A 14,829-nucleotide genomic window follows, 5' to 3' on the forward strand; every position below is an offset into this window, starting at 1 on the left:
CTGGCCGCCATATATAGCCTTTCTTAGGCTAAGAAATAGCGTTAAACCACAGAACAACAAAACGTTTAATTATATATAACCACACATACACTCCTATTCAAGGCAACAGTGATCTCCTGCCTGTGACATTACCCTTAAATTGAAAAGTCGACAATTTTTACTGATTTAAATGTGCATATTTCTTTGTGGTGTGAGTCCTTGGTACTGGCAGGTGCTTGGTGGAATAGAGTTGTCACCCCTTAATTTACGAGTGCATTATGGGTACGTTGCCCAAGTATCCGCCATATTGGGAATCGAAATGGAGAATATAAGAAATACGCTATGAGAAGAAGCCCATATTAATTATTATTTCCCACCTTGTTAAAAAAGCAGTCGTTCGTATTTAAGGGTCAGTCTTGCAGACAGTAAAATGAGTATGCCTGATAGCAAAAAGTCGAAACGAAGGAAGTATAAGAAGGCTGTCACTAAGGCATCATCTACAGCAAATTCTTCAAATGCCAATCTCCAGGGATCTAATCATTCCCCAACTATAGACAGTGAGGTAATAATATGCATAGTTTTAATAATCTTATAATTGATTCTATGTGTACAGCTCTGTGGAATGCATTTGTTCAATATTTCCCCAAAACAGCCAAATACGGAGATGTTGATGGGCTTTTGGCTGACAGAACTTGCCAAGTTTGTCAACGGATGGGAGTGCCTGACACCCTCAAAAGTGAAGGATAGATAAAATATTTGAAAAATATTCCTCTGCAGATGGATTGCATTTTGTCAGTATTTTCACGTTGCACTTAATGGGGTGGATGCTCAGCGTTGTGTAAATGAACTGTTATGAATGTTTTATGTTGGTACTCGTAGTCGGTGATTATTATGACTTCACCTTCGTTATATGTAGGAGTATGCAGTGTTACTCGCAGTTAGAGGTGAAACGATTAATCAGTATATCGATGCATCAGTATTTTTCCAAATCAATAGCCATATCCATATAATAGTAGACCAACAAGTAGTTCTCTTTTTGTTTACATTAACGGTGGCAGACACACGTCTGTATTTGTCACTATTGGTGATGGTGGTTAACATTAATTCTTTACCGTACTATCAGATGCTTGCTAGTAATTAATAAATTGTTTATTTTGACTGACCTGTGTATGTGGGTGGTAAGTAAAATCCCTCCTTTTTTTACTCATGGCCTTAAATCCTGGAGAAGACTCGCCTTTTTAGTTTTAATCCTTCTCAGAACAGAGCACCTCTGTATCCATCAGTTAAATTGATGCTTGCATGGAAGGGTGAGAGCAATACATGGCAACCATTTGTATTCCTGTTGCTGTAGTCCTCATTGTTAGATAAGCAACAGAGAAGCTTAACACAAAAGTGACCATCCTGGCTATTTCTTTGATTGGGTTGAATGTAAGATTGACCAACAATTTGTGAATGAAAAATTAGATGGTGCAAACAGAAGCTGTCAGTATAAATTCAGGGTATGATGTGTAATGTTGACGTCAAAGTTGGGAATTTTTAAAACATACTTCCTTGTTTGATACCTGGATCAGTTGATTAGAAATTTCAGGGTTTTACAATCCACTTGACTGACTCTGAGAACAAGCTCAAATTTAGCTCAGGCAAGTTTAAGTTTGCATAATACTTGCTCTCTGCCAAGACCAAACAATGAAAGAGAGTGAGATAGAGAAAGAAGTCAAATTCAGTTCATATTGCGTTTTGTTATGAAAATTTATGTCCCACAATCTAGCCACAGTACATGTGTCAACTCCTTTGTTTATTGTCTATACACAGAGATCTCGCTAGGATTTTAAAACAAGGAGTACAGGACTCCCAGTTTGGTAAAAATAGTAGTCCCACCATCAAAAGTTGCAGTCCTTTCTTTCCTACAGAATCAACACAGACGTGAGTGCATCTATTTTTAGATGGAGAGGTTTTCGTACTGTAATCACTCACTTTAATATAGCTTCATTACAACAGTCCATTGACAGGATTGCAAATTTATGGTTTATTTATTTGTCTATGTCCTTGTAGTAATTTTAGGCAATGGTTAAATAGTATCTGATTTGCTGTTTTTTCCCCCATATTTTCGCAAATACTTGTCAAGTCGGAAAACAGTTTAGACCTTAAAGCACATCTCGTGAATTTCACGACATAGCATTTTCCTCTACGTTTCTGACCTACATAATTTGCAGTTTAAAGTTAAATATTTAATAAAATAATACCTTGGCTTTGCTTTCAATGATTTGTATATTTTTCTGAAAATATTTGCCCGATGATGTACGAAAACAGACAATTGAATAAACTGGTACATCCCAGAATTAGCAGAGTCTGCCTTTATTTCCTGTTAGGCCTACTGGTTTACTTACAGTTTCAAACTAATTTTATGACGAAATAGTGTACAAGAGGCAGTTAATATATATCCAGATCACCGATTCTGATCTTAAAAAACATGTTTGTATGTTTTATCATCAAAGGATATCGTGCAGGAAATTGATTGTTGCTACCTTACTTGATAAAGGGTTAATTGTCAATCAGCTATCAAAACATATGCTTGTGAATGGGCAGGAGTTTGTTTGTCAACGTAATTGATATCAAAACTTGGCCTAACTACTGATGCCTTGATGAATACATTTTGCTACAACACTAGAACTAACCGGGCTAAGGCGAGGGGCATTTTAAAAAAAGTATGGTCAGTCAATATACCTCTTAAATAGCTCTTGTTCGTCCATCAGAGTGATACTGAATTTTGTCAAAGTAAGGATTTATTCCAAACACTAAGCTAGGCATCACACACTTTATTACACTTAGCTACTGCCCTATCCGAACTATCAATTCTAGCAGCTTTAGCACTCTTCTGAATCCCGTTACAATCTTTGTAAGTTTGCCGTTTAACCCCAAAATACTTACCCAAATTTACGAATGGCATTTTGTCTAAGTCTCAATATGTCTTAATACTCGTGCACTACTTATTCCAATACATTTGGAAATGAACACAATAACGAAAGCTAAAGTTGTTTATTTGATGTACTTTTATAGATGACCACATGTACATCTTTGGGTCTTTCTGACTCTGAATTCAATCACTGTAAATATCAGTACATTTTCCCACCTGGCCGCCAGTCAAAGCCTTTGAACTGGCCGGCCAGCTATTGCATCATGTTCTTTTTGATGTACTCTTATAATGGCAACATGTATGTACATCAAGGGTTCTTTCAGTCACTGAATTCTGTCATTGTAAATATCAGCACAGCTAATTGATCAACACATTTTCCCACAAAGCAGGTGGCTGAAGCAGGACTGGCAAGTCTTTGAATTTTGCCGCACACCTATTACATGCGTACGGAGGACTCCTGCCTCAGTGATTTTCTGCATCCCAGATCAAAAATTGGCGTCCAAATACGCGTAATTAAGCGTTTCCGAGATCTCTGTATACATACTGCATTCTTTTAATGCATAACTATCAACAGTTTCTTTCATCTACTGAGTGTTTATTTCAATGATATGTACTGTTAGAGTCTGTCTTTTCCACCTTGTAGTCAGTGTCAAAGTCAGTTGTGAGATTTGAATATATACTATTGCAAGTTTTGACAACTTGGGAATAAAAAAATGATATGTTAACTTCTCAGTTATATTCTATTCATAATATTTATACGTGTCGGGAATTCTTTGATATTCAAGTCTTAACCTGGCATTGGGCAGTTTGTGCACTTGCCTGGCAAAACAACCAGCTTGCCCAAAATTGCGTTGATGCATGTTGATGATTTGCTAATAATATAACTCATGACAGGTGTGTTTGGAATAAAAGACACTCATCTCCAAGGAATAACCACTTAGATTTCATTAAAAATGGTTTTTGTCATCTGTTGTTTAAGTGATAATGAATGTTGACCCACACATTGGTTGCTATTTGGAAAAACTGAAATGGATGAAAATAAGTGTTCTCAATTCAGGGTTCTCAACAGGATTTTGAATGTTGCAGCAAAGGACTGCTTCTTAGAGAAAAGCTGCATTCTGGTACTAAAAGTAGCAGTCCCAGCTATATTTTGTCTGTGTAATAATTCAAACCAAAATGAATTTATTGTAGCATCACCAGTATGTTATTCATTAGATTGCTAATAATCATTCATGGTGAAATATTTAGTAAACATAAACAAATGAAAAATGAAGGCAGTTTATAACCATGATAACTGTGATTGTTTCAGATGTTACACCAATCCTCCATGTCTTTACTATGCCAGTCTTTAATTTTGTGTGCAGTTAGAAGGAATCATGAAAGAAATTACACTTTCTTTTCAGTGTTAATAATTAGCTTCCATTTCTGATCACTAAGCTTGTCAGGAGAATGAAGAAAAAAAGAAATGACCATATTCCATCACTTTTTTTCAATTCATCTTTAAGCAGCACAGCATACTACATTCAAATTTTTTTTTAATCTTGAAAAAAAAATCCACACACCAGGTTAAGGATCAAAATCCTTAAATTCTGGATTTGTCTCCATTAAGCAGATCAGTTTTGAAGATAATATACTGGACTTTGATAGCTTGTATACTGCATGATGGATACTTGCTTTGTAGAAATGGATGAAATAGAACAGAAATTTGATAACAACTTCAATACCACAGACAGAATTTTTGGAATTTTGCTTTCCCTCACCAACCCTTTGAAAAATATAATGGAGGTTCATAGTGACTCTTTTGAAAAATTGACTTGGCAGACACCATGATGTGATATTACACTACTGTTCTGTAGATAAGAAAAATAAATATACAGTATGTACACCTCTCCCTTGATAACTCATGTACAACGGGGTCCACAAACATAGACCGCACTTTAAGCGAGGCATGAGTTACAGAGGGGCATCCAAAAATTGAAAAAAATCACTTTGACATCAAGAAAACCTTGGGGGGAGGGGAAGTGGCGTTAGGGAACTGCGCTGTTTATTGACTGAATCTTCATTTTACAATCACATGAATAATAATTTTTAATAATTTCTAATGAAGTTCTTTGTTATTCTGTTTAAATTACATTTATTTTCAAAATGTTCAAGGTATGGCCTCTTGTCCAGCATTGTTTCACCGATTAGTACAATATTGTTATGCTTACTCCTCGTAAACTATTTGAGGATTGCTATACAGTTTTACACACATTTATGTCATGGTCTAGATAGTCCTGAATGAAAATGGCGCTGCTCAGACATCCAAGATGGACATCACAGTGGCCATCTTGAACATCCTGTTATTGGCACTCCACCTTAATGGAATGTTACTTTGACTTGAGTTTTCACCAGAATTTTGATGCTGATCCACCAATGAAAATAGTGCTGCTTGGATATCCAATATGGCCACCACAGCAGCCATCATGAAAATCTTGTTTTTAATCTTTTTGTTATGGAATAGGGTTTTCAAATAAAACATCTCTTTTGATGGCTGGTTTGGCCTAAATGAAAATGGTGCCAATCTGAGATCATTATGGCCATCATGGATGTCGGCTTGAAAATCTTGTTACTACTTGTTCTGAGCAGAAAATCATATTGACATGAGGTTTTCGCTTGAATACTTTTGAACGTCTACTTGGTCCCAGATGGAAATGATGCTGATCTGACCTCCAATATGGTCACCACAGTAGCCGTCTTGAAAATTTTGTCAGTACTCCTTAACCCATTTTATCCTGAATACGACTGCGGTCGTAATACCTCATTCCATCCTGAATACGCCTGCAGTCTTAGTATCCCATTTTTTCTTGAATACGACTACGGTCATACTCTACTATGTATGTGTGTAGTGTCTCTAGAAACATGTATTATACATCACAAATATTTGTGTACTTCTTCACCTACACAGGAAATGGCTAAAGTACGCTTGTGCAGTGAAAATTTAATTTAAAAAAAACTTGGTTGGAAAAGAAACTGTTGACTTAAAGATCGATTGATAAAATGATGGATGACCACTCTGATGTAAACATGCATGTTGATAACGAGGGTAGCGACATTGAAGTTGACGATTTGGATGATTCTGATGATAATATTGACTTAAATGATGGGTTAGAATTGAATCATTAGTTGATGAAAGAGATGATGCATGGCTTCATGCACTTTTCGACAGTGATTCGGAGAATGAAGCTGACTTTGAAGGCTTTCAAGAAGAATGGGTCTGGGATGATTTTTCACTTTGGTTGCAGCCAAGATTTAAATTGATAGAAGGAGCAACTGTTCAACACCCAGAAGAAGCCGATGCACAACATTATTTTAATTTACTTTGATTTACTTTGGGATGATTTGATCTGGAAAAAAACTTGTTGATTTCTAGGATTAGTTTGTGACCAGCTTTTATGAGAAACTGCACACTAAAGTACATGTTCCAGAATGTGAAGTTAACTAATTGTTCCATGTGTCATGTTGTTCCAATTTTAGTAAAATTATTATAACCTTTGAACTAACAGTGCTAGAAACTTCAAATTTGGACCAAAATACTAGAAATTGAATTATCTTCATTTTATTCACATACCATTAGGAGCATTTCATTCATCTTCCTGAACAAAAGATTCATTGAACATCATGGTAAGTTTTTTAATTTTGTTTTTTCTTCTTTCAAATCATATTTAAAAATACAGTTGTGAGCATGTACATTGGTAAATCATTACAAAACTTATCACTGTGTTGCAAATTTTATTACCTTTTCAGAGATATATAGCTTTATATACTTTATAAAAGAAATAACATTGTTACAACATTTATAGTAAACATGGTGAAGGTAGTCACAATTTCTGCAGTTTCTGCTGTATGGTGCTTCGTTTTACCATAATGTATTTTAGAATTGCTTCTCAGGAATCAGGCACTGCAGTTGAAATTGGTAAACAGGATAAAATGGGTTAATGGATGGCGATATTGACATTGTGTTTTAAGCAAAAAACAATGTGATGTCTAGTTGGTCCTAAAGAAAATGGTTCCAGTCTGACATCCAATATGCTTGGCATGGCTAGAATCGGGTAATCTTGATTCCTATTGAATAGGAAGTCATATTGACATGGGGTTTTCATGAGAATACTTTCTGCGACTTGGTCTAAAATGAAAATTGTATAAATCTGACATCCAATATGGCTACTATGGCAGGAATCTTGAAGATATTGTTTTGTCACTACTCATCCTGATGATAAAGTTGTATCAACATGGGATTTTCACCAAATGACTTCTTATGAAATCAAGTTGATCCTTAAAGAAAATGATGCCAATCTTATATCCAGTATAGCCATCATGGTGTCAGTTTTGAAAATCTTGTTAACTCTCAGGAATATCAGAGATGATTTTGGAGAACTGAAAAGAAGAAATGGTCATATCTTGGATTTCAGGAAATTCATAATAGCCAGTGGCGTAATAGTCCTATTGAGGGACTAATTCTTAATTGCTTATTTTGGACAGGCTGAAAAATTGCATTGTTGGCAAAATATGCCACTCCCTCAATAACGCGTGCCCTGATAACTCATGAACCCACTTATAACGTGGGGGCAGGCATGGATCCCATTTTTTAAACCTGGAAACCCCCCAAAAATTGATCCCTATTTGTTGAACTTGAAGAAAATTGCGATCAAAATCAGTAACGGAATCTTTGATGTATATCTTTCGTTTTATCGTCGAAAACGGTAGATAGGACCTGGAAATTTTAATCAACACTATGAAATATCAAATTTAAAAATAGGTAATACAATTTTTTACATTTTCTTTCCAAATGACATTCCTAGTACACCGCAATTAATGATACGTAAGGAAGTTTCGATCAATGAAAATGTCACTCACGCCGAGTAGAGGCAGTACTTTAATAAAATAAATACAAATTAAATAATTTTTTTTATCAATTGAAATTTGTGTACTAGTTCTATCTTTTGGGTCCTTTTAAGTGTAATCATCATAAATGCAATGTGTCCTCTTGTAATTAAACGTCAATCCACCGTAATGGTTAGTCCACGAGCGTTTCTTTGAGAACCTAATTAAGTGCCAACCATGTTTTATAACTGACTTGCAGAAGTATTTGTTGTTATGTTGCACTTGATTAAAAGCTGACCTCTTTTGTATTATCATGTTAATTATGTCTTTTGAATCAAATAAAGGAGCTGAAATAAAAGAAATGTTAAAATTCACGAAAATCCTACAAACTTAAAATCTAGTGGCCCTGGTCTTTTGTCAGGTGAACTAACTTTATTTCTTAAATTGAACACTTATAAATGTTATTGTGTATGTAACGTAAACTACCTTAAATTAACTGACTCTTTCATAACCGTGATCAAAGATAACAAGTTAGCCAAGTGAGATGAATACTTTGTAAAATTAAGAGCTTGATTTCACAGATACAGACCATTGTGGGCAAGCGAGTTTTAGAGAATTCTTGAACCGGCACTTAGAGATATCCTCAAGGATGACAAGAAGTTTCATTATTACTTCCAATGAAATCATGACATCAATATTGTACTAATTGAACAATACAAAAACTGAGTTTCGATGTAGACGATTGTCTAATGAAATGGCTCATGTTTTTAAAAAAGGGAATCTTGTTTGGTGGTGTATCAACAGTTAGTCTAGTTCCCTGCTCTGTGGACTTCTGATTTGGCAGGATAATATTAAACACCACTATGTGAACCAGATTCATCAAGAAAACAAAAAGCAGTGATGTAATACACATATTTTTTCACGTACATGTGATGTTTGTTGAAACCAGTTGGAATGATCTTTCATATGTTGGACATTTTGAAAATAAATGTTATTAAAAACAGAATAAGGAACGATTTCGTTAGATAAAGCGCGTTATTACAAAATTATTATCGACATGATTGTAAAATGAGGATTCAGTCAATAAACAGTTCAGTTCCCTATAGCCCCCTCCCCCCCAGTTTTGTCTCAATTTTTTGGCGGTCCCTCAATAACTCGCGCCTAACTTATAGTGCGGTCTATGTTTATGGACCCCATTGTGTGTGAGTTATCGAGGGATAGGTCTATAAGGTAGGTCAGGAAACGAAAACAAAGCTAGGCAGTTTCTTTGGACCTAATAAGCTATGTTCCATTTAAGCACACCAGTGTCCATGAATAAGAAGCAGTAATGCCTCACTGTACTAAGATACTGGGGATGACCAGCATTTATTATTCCCAGATCTGTTGGCTATGCACCAGTGGCTGTAAACAGCCAGCCAATGGAGCCTATAGCACAGCAGCAGTCAGTAAAGCCAAATGATAGATTAATTGTATTACACTCACTCCATTCTGATCTATCCAGATGTACAGAAGTTCTGATCTGTAGCAGATATAGTAACTCTGCTCTGGCTTGGGCAGATCAGCTGCCTGTGTTCATGTAGATCCTCATGCCCTTCGCACCATAGCTGCTCATTCCTTCTTCCAGTGCTTAAATGTAGCTTGTACTGTTTAAATATTATTCATGTAAACAGATGTACATGTTTGCTCTGCTTTGTATTACTAAGAAAAGGGTGTACAGTAGTAGTAGCAGTAGAGTAGTGGTACTACTGCTGACACTAACTTTATATTTAGAGGGTGATTCAGTTAAAGCTGTCTTTCATGTATATATATATAGATAGTTCCCGAATGATGTCATCAGCTGCCATATTTGTGGTCATTTGGCAGATTGACTGTTGACTTTATATGGTGTTTGGAATTTGAAATAACTTCATTGAATCTCTTGATACTTTTATGAAAATTACATACATAAACAGAAAGCAAATAAGGCTTTCTGTTAGTATCTATATTTGTGATTTATAAGTTGACTATGCTGCTTCAGTGTGCCTTGTTAAAAATGGTAAATTTTGGTAAATCGGCTATAGGAGAAACTGCCAGGTTGCCCGTCATCCAGGTAAAATGGGCAGAATGTCGTCTGCTAGTGATATCATCGGGAAGCATCTATAGAACACATCCGCACACAAACACAAACATAATACACAAACACACACACACACATAATGCATTAACAGCTATTTAAACACACAAAACAAGAGGTGGGGGGTGTATATTGACTTTAAGAAGTGTGCCATATTTGGATTTCATCCATGTTATACATATTGCAGATGAAAGATAATTGGGGCTTTTTTAATATCATGAAAATTTTTATTGCAACCAAAAGAGGACCTGAATATTGAAAACTTGTTTTTAATGGCTTCTTTGGCACTTGAAAAGTTTGACCTGTTGATAGATTTAGGGAATCTGCACATTCTCTTTGTTTGAAAATGTTGTTTAGGTCAGTGGAGGCAGGCCGATTTTGTAGAAACTTTATATACGTTGCTTTGGCCTTTCTCAACAATATTTTGTCATGCTTTGGCAACATGATCAATGCAAGCATTGCATTTTGAAGATTGTCTTTTTGCTGATCATAGTTTATTTTACATGTCCTTTTCTGGAGTTGTGACTTTTTTCATGTTTATGTAGTACATACATTTTCCAAACTATATTTAAGTAAAGTTGGGGTTCACAGGGTTTGACTATCACTGATTACTGTATATACTCGCATATAAGCTGAACAGTTTAGGAAAAAATAAAGACCTGGAATAAGGGGGGTTGGCTTATCCGCTGGCCAATGTCTAAACTTGACTGTTTTTAGGTCTTTTTGTTGAATATTGTAAGTCTTGGGACACGAATACAGCATTTTTTTTGGTTCATAAGACAGGCATGTAAAAAAATAACTTTCTGTGATCCGACAATTATTAAACTGTTATAATGTACTATGATTGATTTTGCTATTATTTTGCATGTGCATATTTTCTGATTTCTCAACACAAAATTAAATAAATGTAAATACAAACTTCATAATTCGAGGGCCAGTTGAGTTTACCCAGGTGACCAGGCTGAACTATAATGTACAGTACTTACACAGTGTAAATCATGCTTAACATCACTTAAATCCTTATTTATTCCCAAACATATCAGATGCAGATTTTGCTTTATTCATTGTTTTGACCAAATTGCAATCTTCGAGATAACATTTCAGCTAGTCCTTAATAGCTGTTTCATTTATGTTGAATCATGCCTTCATGAGTTACTCATTTTCAGTGGTATAAAGCGATCCTACAAATTGAGGCAATATTTTTAAAAAGGTACGCACATTTAATTGTACAAGGAACATAACCAGCATAATTTACATGTTCACGAAGAGTGGTAATAATAAAGGCTAAAATTTTCATATAGATCAACTAAGATCAACATCAGTCAGTTTTAGTTTTATGTTTTGGCATCTCCTATGTTGATAGTCTGCAAATTTTTCTTTCGTTTTGCATCAGCAGTACAGGCCAGTTAATCATTAAAACCCTGAAACTGGCTTGTGTTAAGAGGGAATTATGACCGGCAACTACACTGGTATACCAGTACATTGATGTGTCATTGCCTTTTATTCCATAATATTAGCATGATTACCGTTGTTTTGCAAGACAGAGCGCAAGACATACTTATGAACTTTTCAGAAACCAGGTAGGGAGACTGAATAAAAAAGACTGAGACCCAAAATCAGGAGGTTTTTCGTGACATTTTTAAAACCTTGTTTTCATTAAATATTGGTCGATCTTCCCGTTCCAGATATGAGTAAAATTTACAAAATGACGTTCATTTCTACTTGTGACGTGCCCTAATTTTCCCCAGGAAGTGCTATTTTCATATTCTAGTCAGCTGTGGTCAAACTGCACAATAGCTAAAGATTAGTTTTAAATAAACAAGCAAGAAAGCCAGTGCGACTAATTAAAAGTTAATCCTTATCGATGCAACTATTTTGTGAAAACTACTGGCCCTCCGTCGTAATTGAAACAAACCACGTTTTACACTAATGTGTGATATGCAAGCACCAGCAATTGATTGGCAAATAAAGGATCCCCAGTTTTGTTGAACTTAAAGGTACCTAAATAGGCAGCCTAAAGGACCGTACATGTGGCAAATATTTTCCCATCATTGTTTATCCGACCTTATTCCCTTTATTATCAACTCGTAAAGTATTTAGTATTCTTTACTATAAAACATGTATTCTGAATTAGTGTTTTTGAGGACAAATTTGCTGCATGGTATGTATTTTCATTCCTTCTTTTAATTTAACGATGGTAAGTAACATTGGTATATACGGTACAAAAATGCCAGGTGTTCACTGTGTAGGTTTCTTTCGTGGGAATGGCACTATAACGTGGAGTTAAAGCATTCATAGTGATCATTCTTGTGCTTGTAATTAATTGTGGACGATTTTATTGTTGTGGTTAATTTTTTGGTTCTGGTTTATTTTTGTAATGTTGTAGAGATAAAAAAATTCATTAATTACATGAATAATGATTAAACTTAACATTCTATTTAGTGAAGAAGTGAATTGTTTCTAGTAAAGTAATTATTTCGTCACAACAATAATTCACAGGTGATGCAACAGAACATGTAAGACTTTTCTTGTTTAGAAGACATGAAAATCAAATACATAATGTGATAATCGGGAGATCTCTGCAGAAATCGAAAGATATGAAATCGGGAGGTAGGCATGGAGCGAGTCTAAAAGCTGGGAGTTTTTTCCTCCCGGCATGAAAGTTGATAGGTATGGTGTGTGACGTTCTGTCGTATTGGGGTGGGGTTCTCCCAATATAATTTAATTAAATTAAATTGAAAGTTCCACCCTGGCTCGTTAGGTTAGAAAGTTAAATTAGTGATGATGTAGATTTACAGCTCTGATCCCCCAGTCAGCAACGCCGACGGTTAAATTATAAAGAACACGAAGATGAAATTCAATCAATAACAATTTAATAAATGTGATAATTTAAAAACGATAACTTCCAATCACTCGTCTTTCCCTCGACCAAGTGACAGCCTAATTCATCCCGTGATTTACAGTGTGAGTTCGATTTTCCCCCTGTCCTTGCATCTACTCATCTATTTCTTCCCGCTGATTCTTCCTTCTTTCCGTTCCTCTAACTCCCCCTTTGTCTCTGTTTCCCTCTCTACTATCTCCTCCTCCAACTTTGCTCCCAGACTTCAACTTCTCCTGACTTCTCCTTTCCCTCTCTATTATCTCCTCCTCCAATTCGCTCCTAGACTTCAACTTGTCCTGAGTTCTCTCCTTTCTTCTCTTTTCCTCCGTCTCTCTATCTGAGACTACGGGACCAAACTGAAACTGGTCTGTCCCTCAAAGCTTCCTGTGAAAAACCACAAGGCGTTAACAAATGTTTTATCGAACCTCACCTCACACTATAACGACAATTAACCATCAGATAGCTGTCACTGTTTCGGCCACGCATACATACACATTGAAATTCCCACACACTTCTTGCAGGGTAAACAATGGCGTAATAACACAGTATCAGCGAATTGTTATACAGACATCAATACATTGCGTCACGTCAGTATATACACATATATATTTAATCTCATCGTACTACAATCTGACAAAATCAGACGCATGTCTGTACATTACAAATATTCAACAATGGCAAAATCTATAATCATATGAACATATGTGTTAGTCTACTATAAAATACCCACATAGTAAATTACAATATTAACTCTTACGACGGCTGGCAAGCTATATAATTCTTTACAAATATCAACTCATTTCTTCAAAATATGCAAACATATTAACAAAACAATGTAATTCTTCGTACTACGATTCTAGTACTAATAAAGTATACATACGACCTACAATTAAAATGCAGTCGCATTCCACAAAGACCGAACAAATATCTACTGACCTTTTGAAGCTTTCTGTACTTAGAATTTCCCGCTCTAAGATTTTCCCGCCAATAACGAATGGCTATTCGGAGTTACGCTAACCTCTTCTCTGGGTAATTTCTCTCAGCGAACTAACTCTTGCCGGAAAACACAGGGATATCATTCTACCCAAATCAAGGTCTCCCCCCATCTCGATTCTGATTGGGTGGCGCTGTGCCCCTGTCCAGTCGTCATAGCGGCCAGTTCAACCTGTCTGTCTGTTTGCAGGGGAAAGAAGTTAGGACACTCCCACTTCTTCAGGCAATTTCTTTTGATCTGGGAACATTTTGACACCTAGGTGATAACTGGCTATCGGGCGCCTCGCAACTCCGATGTCCAGTTTTTCAATTCTAGCCACAACAGTCTTACGTAACGGATTAGTGCTAGCCTTCGGCAATGTTCGACATCAAACAATGACCCGTCAGAATTACCTTGATTATACATGTTTCAAACTGGGCTACTCTGGGTCGGGGTAAACATGACATGGTGTAAGGTCGCTTACATCAAAACAAACTACAACTCAGCTTTTACAGTATTAGCATATTTCTCTAAGCATTATTTCGGAAACTTCATTATTGTATTTTGGAGATATCATTAAAGTTTAGCGTAATGGTGCCCATGATTCATCTCCAAGGGATGTACTTAATTCAGCATGTAATCAAACCTACAATGTACAAGGGGTGGCGCCATTATGTAAATACGTTCAGTAGCCTAATTGAGAGCGTTGAATCAATCCATATTGTTGTTCGTTATGTTGTCATATTGGGATTACATTTTAATGAGTTAGGTATTTACAATTTCAAAGCAAAGTAAAAATATAATTACCGGTGCACTGTTATAAAATGTCCAATGCATAAACAAACAATAGTCTAGTCAAAAGGAAGAGGTAGTGTTACAGCAACTTGAGATTGCTAAATTCTTGTCATCATTCGATCAAATTATACACAAATCTAAATTACGCAGAAGCAATAAGAAAACAGAAAATGAAATAAATTACTTTTCAAACAAGTTTATACCATTTCTTTGCAATACTCATGCAGGCCAAACTCCCGATAACTATACATGTAATTTTTTATGATATTATTTTGTCAAAATAATAGCATTTAGAACTTACCTCGTGCATC

At 35.7% G+C, this 14,829-nt stretch overlaps 1 protein-coding gene across 2 annotated transcripts in view; it reads left to right on the forward strand.

Annotated features, from left to right (window-relative positions):
- The first annotated feature begins 263 nt into the window (after window positions 1-263).
- The window catches only part of LOC149795572 (protein FAM193A-like), a 94,003-nt gene continuing 79,437 nt past the window's right edge, over window positions 264-14,829 (forward strand). For both annotated transcript variants that reach the window (XM_089965407.1, XM_089965408.1), the window contains exon 1: window positions 264-541. In XM_089965407.1, the coding sequence (XP_089821533.1) occupies window positions 410-541 (132 nt within the window). In that variant the 5' untranslated portion in view covers window positions 264-409. The remainder of the gene's footprint in view (window positions 542-14,829) is intronic.

This window comes from Sinohyriopsis cumingii, chromosome 7 (genome assembly GCF_028554795.1).
Source record: "Sinohyriopsis cumingii isolate HCF-2022 chromosome 7, ASM2855479v2, whole genome shotgun sequence".
In the NCBI taxonomy this organism is placed as follows: Eukaryota; Metazoa; Mollusca; class Bivalvia; order Unionida; family Unionidae; genus Sinohyriopsis; species Sinohyriopsis cumingii.